Here is a 9,265-nt window from a genome sequence, read left to right as displayed (position 1 = left end):
ACGCTTCCATCTATTAATCTGAAAACACAGATATTCTACAATCTGGTTGGTAATTCTAATATACCACAATTCTTTACATGCATGACGTCAGGATGAACTCAAACCATGACAGGCTTTACTAACATATATACAGATTATATTTACTTAGCTAGTATCAGTCCCTTTGGTCCAACGGTGGTCATTCTGTTGATACAGTTGATACCTGATGGCTCTGGTGGAACACCGGTGACGTTTTGCGTGGACTCGCCGCTAGAATGAACGTGATCATGTGGAAACTTTTCCGAACAGAATACCCAATCTGTTATCACGAGTCATTGCGCCCGGTACGTGATATGATACACTAACGTGAAGTTAACATATCGATCAAAACATGATCTGCTGGAGAGTGAGGAGGTCAAACAACAGGGCTGGGTGGTCGTATTTCATCAGTTATAGGCAGGAAGGGAAAACCCTAAGAAAAGTGGAGCTTGTTTTGTTTTTTTTGCTGATTAACAAACAGTTGACGGTTCTCTCAGCAAATATTCCAACTATTTGGCGGCGGCTGTGAATAATTGTTGCATTGAATACAATGATCAACTGCATAAGCAAACGGGATACGAAGGCATGTGCCAACCACGTCAGCGAGCCTGACCACCCGATCCCGTTAGTCGCCTCTCACGACAAGCATGGGTTCGTGAAGACCAATTCTGGCCCGGGTCTTCACGGATAGATAATTAGAGTGTGTACGTATCACGCAGGAATCGTCACCAACACCATTCAAGGTTACGCGTAGCACTTCCTTTCCATCACCCCATATATATGTGTTAGGTTTGGGAGAGTTGCGTCCCTTTGGCCCACCAGGTTCTTATGATTGTGGATGTGAATTACAAGTCAAATGTCTGGATTTGTGGGCACCATAAGTATGGGTGGGTGTCACTAAAGAAGTAAATGTTTGAGACTTGCATTACTCCGGGTTTTCCACCCACAGTAAACCGACAAGCCGAGATGTAGCTGTAGTAATGTTCCGTAACGATGTATTTCGAAGATTACTTGTGATACCCGTTCGCTAACTTCTACACGTACAGTATCGAAGGCGATCATATTCGAAACTTAAGTATATTGAATAAACCAGCAAAATAATTCTTTCCACTCATTTCTTATTGTGAAATAACGTGATGACAAAAGGTATCTGAGAAACATGTGTACATTTCAGGAGAATTTCTTTTCTGTAATGATGAGGTGAAAACATGTAGGGAATAAGACATCACAGGAGTTTCTAGGATTTCACTGTCAAGTGTCACCGGTACATTACACCTTGTTATCCATGGGGGCAGGAATTCAGTTTTAAGATCTAAATGGAGATCGAAAGAAAGAAAGATCATTAGAGCTGGGCGTTACCTTCCTGGTGATTGCCTCTCGGGCTTAAGCGGTGAATTATCTCTCTGTTTGCACTACCTCGACTCTTGGCAACTTCATCGCCTCAGAAAAACATATTGTCAAGTTGTCATATCCATATCATATGATTCGTCATCGTGTCAAATCGCGACATTTTGTATCGTTCTGCTGGTACTGGTGTATCATTTGCCGCATCGCAAGAGTCAGACAAAAAAACATTATTTCAAGTCTTTTTACTTTGTCAATATTCGATAAAGCATATGTTCTGAACTGAACGGAGAGGTGGGCCGTTTGGATTAATGTTGTTTAGCGTGAACGTTATTGTGTGGCATACTATCCCGACATTCCTTTACTGAGTATACAATATTGCTGAATGATGTAACACAAAAAAAAGTTAGATTGTCATCAAAAACAGGTCCCGTTATATTATGTCATTACCGTAGCTGGATTCCATTATATTATTCAGGTTTTACATTGCAAATATTTCTCTTTGTGTAAAGTGATAACGAGAATATGAATTACCTTAAGGGTGCGGCGAGGAGGCCAAGTAGTTGAAGTATTCGCTCGTCACGCGAAAGTTCATTTCCCCAAATGGGTACATTATGTGAAGCCTATTTCTGGTGCTCCCTGTCGTGGTATTGCTGGAATATTGTTAAAAGCAGACTAAAACTCAGTCAGTCTTTCATTAATTTATAGTCAATACTTTGTCCTTAGTCAACAAAAAGAGGATTGACCTCATACAACGTTGATGACTGTATAGGGCAATAGTCTCGGCAGATCAGGTTGTTGAAGGGGAGATGGTAGACACAGATAAATAGAAGGAGGGCCAGGGTACATATATGGGCTATTAGTTCTTTCAATCAATGAGTAATTTCCCAGATAGCGCAGAACGATGTCATAAAACTTTTCATTTCAAATGGTTATTGCACTCAAAGTGATCATTGATCAGTTCAGATTAGAATATTGCTGTTCGCGTGGCTTAGTATAGACTAGAAAGTACATAAACATTTGGACAATCACCTTGTTTAGCTCGATCATAGATATTATTAATGTCATTGTCTTTCCAAGGTCCTCATCTTTTTAGCTTTTTTCACATTTTCTTGTCACTTCGGGTACTTTCATTTCATTTTTTTCCAGCATTTTCTCGTCATTTAGATTACTTCCCGAATTTTCAATATTTGAAAGTGCATTTCAATTTTAAATAACGATTGTTTATTAAACCATAAACAATAAACGAGATGTTTCGTTTTTAAGAAATATTTTTATGCAAAAGTGACCCAATTAGGTATTCGACAACTTACTTAAGTATGCAGAATGCAAAACTCTTACATTAAACCTCTTGGCAAGTGATGTATCGTCAGTTTAGTTTCATGCGCATTTTGAATTTGCTCTGACAAGCTCCACGTGAATGGGTTAAGGTGATGGTTTACGAGCCTTGGAGATATAGATGAACTATGTGATGTGTCTACGTGTGCTAACTCCCTTCTTTGTTTCAGCTGCGGTAATGGGAAAATGAACCACGTCTCGAAGATGGAATCGGTCATCATGAATGGCAGCTTACTACAGTATGACAAGGCTTGGAACGCCACCTACAATATGACGTCAGGGATCGTGACAAGTGACGTAGGTAACACGGAGTATTCCAATTCCCTGGGTATGATCGGTTCCATGGAGCGATATTACATATTGGTTATTCTGATTCTCGGTTTCCCTGGCAACCTCGCCAGCATAGTTACCATTATTAAAATGTCACGACTGAAGTCATCAACAGTTTACATCGCAGCGTTGAGTGTCGTCGACAACGTTGCTCTCATACTCAAAACAATTTTCATGGAGCTGCTACATCACCCTAACGCCTTCTCAGTCGCGGGATGCAGGTTCATGTGTTTCTTTGGACTTGTGACAGCTGCTTTTTCAAACTGGATTCTGGTTGCCGTGGCGACCGAACGTTTTATGGCAGTGCGGTTTCCACTGAAGGTTGCAAGTATCTGGACATTAAGGAGAACGGTTTTCCTTGTGTGTGTAATATTTTCGTGCCTCTGTGTGTTACATCTGCACATATTCTGGACCATGGTGAACTCCGTCCACGGCTGTGTCTACTCCGCCGACTACAGTGACTTCACCGCGGAATACTGGTACTGGATCAGCGCATCAGCTTATGCATTCATCCCCTGCACCGTTCTCATCATGTTCAACTTCCTCATCGTCTACAACATACAACAATCCTCCAAAGTCCGTCGACATTTAGCCATGAGCGTAAGTCCCTCAAACAAAGCACAGCGATCAGGATCTGGTAGTCATGACAACCACATCACGATCATGCTGTTCACAGTGACCATCATGTTCGTCATACTGACCATTCCTCGCTGCATCGTCTTGCTCGTCATTAAAGCTGGCCCCCCTCAGTCACCTCGGGAACATATGCAGCGACGTCTCCTCGACGTCCTTACATCCATGTTCGCCGATTCCAACCACGCCGTTAACTTCTATCTCTACTTCTTCTCTGGAAGGCAGTTCCGTTACCAGTTCCTCAAGACCATGTTTGGTCACCGCCGTGAAAACAATAACTCCATCGCCACGAACAGATCAACGTTGGCGAGGGAGGAAGAAATGATAGTGATGACACGAGAGAGAAAATCTCATCCTAATGACCTCTGATATCTAATATAACAACACCAGTCGACAAAGCGTGTGCTGGTGAGTTATATAAAAACACGGGACAGTGTCGTATTCTATTTGTTATCCAAATTTTCCGCCATCTTTTCAGTTTGTAAAAACAGCAGCTGACTATCGTCAGCGACCGATTCATAGACGAATCATGATTTTTTTTTAAAATATGACGTCATGGTATACTCGAACTTCCAAATCTTTGTGATGCAACTGCATTGCTGAAGATATATCATATGATATCGCTTGATATCACCCAGCTCGATATGACACGTGCACGCTAGTCCTGTGCAATAGTTCTCTATAAGGACAGTGTTAACATCTCTGCATCTGCCCAAAAGCAATATTGACGACGGAAAATGTAATAGATTTCGCTGCTTATCATGACGTCACAATATAATGTCATCATTAATGAATATGCGTGTGAAGTCTATTTCTCGTGTCCCTCCGCCGTCATAGTGCTGGGATATTGTTAAAGCGGTGAAATTCACTCAGTCACTGTGAATATGCGCCGCAGTGGCTGCTTGAGTAAGATCGTTGACTTGTGTGCTGGGGATTAAGCGCATTTCTCTGAGAATGTGTGCTCGAACGCCGGATGCCACTCTGCCCAAAAAGTTCGAGAAAAAGCATTTTACTGAGAATAATAATATATTACTATTATATAAAATCACGGCGGAGAACACCAGAAATGGGCTTCACACACTGTACCCATGTAGGAAATCGAACCTGGGTCTTCGGCGTTACGAACGAACACTTTGACCTCAAGACGAGGCCATCGCCCCGTTCTTAGAAGTAACAACTACTTCAGACAACCAGTGTTAGTGACATCTCTTCGGAGTACATCACGTGATGTGACGGACGTCAACGTGAACTGATCGACACACGTGACGAGAGATTTAAGACGTTGTTATTGAACGTGTAGCATGTGAGTGTTGGTCACAAATGGTCGACATGTCGACAGAACGGTTATTATTCCGTCGATCAAATACTACTAAATAAAATACAAACATTGCTTTAGACTCTCACTCTAAGATATGGATGTGCATTTCTCCTGCAAGGATTAATACAGTTAAACCTCAAACTTCTTCTAGATTAAAATGTCTTTATGCTCAGAAACCACGCTTTCTTATTTTTCACTTTGTGCACTTCAAGCCTTTGTGTTATGCACACGGTATTGATGAACTACTCGTGAACTGCAAGCAGAAAACCGTCTTGGAGGTTACGACAAGACGTGAGTGGTGACGAATGATGTCCGAGATAGCAAAACAGACATGGAGAGGTGGGTACCGCCTTTTTCTTCCCTCGGCTTGATCGCAGAGTCCAGACTCGTCACCGAACTCAACAATTCCTCGTCACTGCTAAGGCATCACTTCTGACTGGTTGTCTGACACCGGAACTATCTGGTCAGATATATGATCCTAAAATGGACAAAGCAACAAAAACGTCAAGAGAATGAGGACATGTATACAGAAGTTTATAATTTCACCTATCATGGTCAATTTTAGACTTCTTTTTGCCGACGATGTTCTGCTCTCCTGAAGTACTCTCTGATTGGATCATGTTGTACCGAGGTGATTATCAGTTATCAGTAAATTGAGTTGAACTCAGTAAATAACCAAAATAAGATCACAAACACACAGCTTCAGGCTTCAAGTCAGAACAGGGATCGAACTGGGTACAACAGTGGCAGCACTAGTAAGTATCTACACTACCCTTAGTTTAAAAATATTTATTATTTTGATAGTAAGAAATCAACCCACTGTAACTGGAAAGAAGCCCCGATGAGATTTAGAACCTGAAACTGAAGAAGTTCCTTGACTTGCTCTATATACTGCTTCAGTGATAAGGAAGGTCTTCATGTCGAAGAAATGTCCGCGCAGGACTGTCACCCTTTTTATCGCAATTCAGGCCAATGAAGTCCCGAAAATTCTTTGCGTCTCACACAGGTACATCAGTTGACACTCAAGTAGCTCCTCAAACGATAAAGCTGGACATGTGTTTACAACACCTAGGGGCGGTAACTCTAACAACACCTCATGTTACAGTGTGTGTGTGTGTGTGTGTGTGTGTGTGTGTGTGTGTGTGTGTGTGTGTGGTTGTTTGGTACCTTATTCTGGTGGTACAATGTCTTTGTGCTTTGATTTTCACACTTTAGTGTCATTATCCGGTGTCTATATGTTTGTAGATATTTCTCAAGTATTACGGGCCATTTTGGTTTCTCTACCAGGCTGTTCTATTCCTACGGGTCATCTTGACCTGCACAGATTGTCTTCTACGACGTCCACACACCCAGATTAAAATCCTTGTCAATGTTTCTTTACCTTCAGGAGTCTCAAGGTCGTTACACCTGTAACTGGGTGTTCATTCGACTCTTAGATGTCCTTAGTATGTTGCTGTTGTGCACTGCATGGTGTCTTTCTCACAGTTGCTGTTCTCACAGTTACTGACAGACCCCGGTGGCACTGGGCTACATGTGTTAGCTCGGTGTTTCATAGTTACATTATTTGCATTATCCATATCTAACAAAATTTCAGGTCAATTGTCGTCAATTTATAGCGCTTGTAAATGTCGTCAAACACTTTTCCGGTAACTAAGCTGGTTCCTTGCTCCCTTGCGATATGCGAGACGGATCCCAGCTTACTTCCGGTACCATGTCAGACATCCAGTGAGAAGCGTACATTCAAGAAACAGATCTAGTTCTAAATTGCGCGACCGCCAAATATGACTCTGCTAGACCGGACCATGTGTACACCTTCACTGGCTGGGACAGCACTATGTAGTTGTAATAGTTGGCTAATCTGAGGATGGTTAGATCGGAAATTTGTTACTCCTGCAAGGGTTTCGGTTCCTTACTGTCACCTGGCAACTTTGTTTGTCATCGGAAGTACTGAGATATTTCGACGTGCCGTGACTCATTTGACCTATAACCCAAGAAGTCTACTTTGGGATAGAACCTCAGTGTTTCTTCCGCTATTTAACCAAGGTGAGCTTATAGATCTAGACTTCGGGTTAATTACCCTACAGTTGTTTATTGGTCGCAGTCGATGCTGTCCATGCATCTCATCAAACTGTCGATTTACCTGCTCGGTATCCAACAGTGAGACACCCGTGAAGATCCGGGTTAGAGCTGGTCTTCAGCAACTCATGCTTGTCGTAAGCAGGCGACTAACGGGATCGGGTGGACAGTTCGCTAACCTGGTTAACACATGACTTCGTATACCAGTTATGTAGATTAATGTTCATGCTGTTGATTACTGAATTGACCCGATGATTATTTACAGTCCGCCGCCATGTACCTGGAATATTGTTGAGTGTGTCGTGAAACAACAAACATAACAATTATTATTGAACACAGCTGCATACGTCATGAGCTATTGTGTTTACTCTTGATTGAATAATCAGTGATCACTGTCAGGGTAACCTGGGATTCTTGATATATTGTTATCGAATGATAGTGGTAAAACTGTGAACCTTTACCACGTTTCTAATAATTACTGCAGTACTACTAATGGCTACCAGGTCTCTGATGCACGGCATTGTTATACGTTACTAAGGCTAGACATCGGAACAGCTGTCAGTCAAAGCTTCCTTAGATCGGATGCCAATTAAGAGAGTCATGGAGCTTTATCATTAGAATTGGACAACGGCCTTTGCTGGTGGCAAGCAATTACAGCGTGTGCGCTCTGGGGGATTAAGAATCATGTATGTTTCCTGCGGTCTAGCGACAGTTGCATTCCCTCACATCGGCAGATAATCTTGGATTGGTCACAATTTGTCTATCTTAATTAAAGTTCCGTTAACTATAACGTGGATATATGCACTCGTACACGCACTGAGTCGCACACACGCACTCATGCACACGCTTCATTCACACCTTCCCTCCCATCCTACACAAGATTGTGGTATGACCTTGCTAAAGTTCATGTTTACATATGGAACTAATAATAGGAAGGATTTTACCACCACTTCTTCCAGTTTCGACTTTCGACAATGCACTCGTCCCATACACGTGTATTGAGCGTCGTTCCTGATTTGCACGGTTTTCATGCAAGTCGATAAACCACCACAAATATTTAATTTTGACGATTATCTTGCATCACACAGTTGTTAGGGTTTCTTTCTAGCTTTTCTAGTTTGTTTCATTTTCTTTCTGTTTGAAAACGAAAATCATACACATGCAAATCTCATCTCATACACCAGTCGCCTTTCAACAGTGCTTATTGTACAAACAACTGTAGTCATAAGGAAGCGCAAGTGGAGATGCACTCTCAAAACATTCCTGATGTTCATATAAACAAGTATTGACTGTCATGTATATGTCTCAGTATGATCAATCGTAAACTAAAAATATATCAGAAATGACCGATTTTGGAGACACACAATTAGGGATCCGAGTTTTCTCATGGCGGGTAAACTTACGATGGTTGTCATAATTTGTCCGTGCTTTTCCAGTTGACGGACACATTCCCTTGTCAGATTTCTGACTAATAAACAATAATTACCGTGAGACCTTGTGGAGCAGAAAATAAAGGGAACTATAGTTAAATCTGTACCGTACTTGACGGGTTCTGTAAACCAACTACGACTTCGACTCAAGTGCTTTGATTAAACTATCTACCTTGTAGGTATTGTCAAATCGACAGGTGATACAAATAGACGCTAGATATTAATGATAAATTATGAACAGGTTGGGGAAACCCATTGGACGACCTATTATAGCCCTTCTCATCAGGCCAAACGAGCCAAACGAGTTTTGTAATGTTTGCCACACGTCTGCGGTATAGCCAAATGCAAAATGCCGTGTGCGCGGTCAACGCTATGACATCGTGACATAACTTTCAGAATTTGAAACGATAATTACCGTTCCGTAACTAAACAACAAACTACCCACCATTACACATACAAGAAAATGGACGAATAAAGTCATCAGAAACTATGAAAGCAGTTGTAGCTGCAAGCAATGTGTCCCGCTCTTTGACTGGTCCAATGCGCATGCGTTCATGACGGGAAATGGAAATGGACCAGTAAAAACGGAGAAAGGAGTAAAACTGGACGTTACCTAAATGTATGGAACACTATTAATCGTGCCATTTTTGTAACAAAGATTCATAGGGAAGAATTTGGTATAGAAAATGAAATGTGTTTATAAAAACTGACATTTAATCCACATTTTGATTGGATACGAACGCCATACAATATACACGTTTAAGGTATAAAAGACCCA

The 9,265-nt window shown here is 41.6% G+C and overlaps 1 protein-coding gene across 1 annotated transcript; it reads left to right on the top strand.

Annotated features, from left to right (window-relative positions):
• The first annotated feature begins 2,904 nt into the window (after nt 1-2,904).
• Nucleotides 2,905-4,032, top strand: LOC137256413 (probable G-protein coupled receptor 139). Its single transcript, XM_067794257.1, has one exon. The coding sequence runs from the start codon at nt 2,905-2,907 to the stop codon at nt 4,030-4,032; it is 1,128 nt and encodes a 375-aa protein (XP_067650358.1).
• The last annotated feature ends 5,233 nt before the right edge of the window (nt 4,033-9,265 follow it).

This window comes from Haliotis asinina, chromosome 11 (genome assembly GCF_037392515.1).
Source record: "Haliotis asinina isolate JCU_RB_2024 chromosome 11, JCU_Hal_asi_v2, whole genome shotgun sequence".
NCBI lineage: Eukaryota > Metazoa > Mollusca > Gastropoda > Lepetellida > Haliotidae > Haliotis > Haliotis asinina.
Note: the sequence above shows the minus strand (reverse complement) of the source record. Positions and strands in the feature narration are given on the sequence as shown.

Bases quoted from the DNA above. Each gene is read 5' to 3' on its own strand.
- LOC137256413 (XM_067794257.1), top strand. From the start codon at position 2,905: ATGGAATCGGTCATCATGAATGGCAGCTTACTACAGTATGACAAGGCT.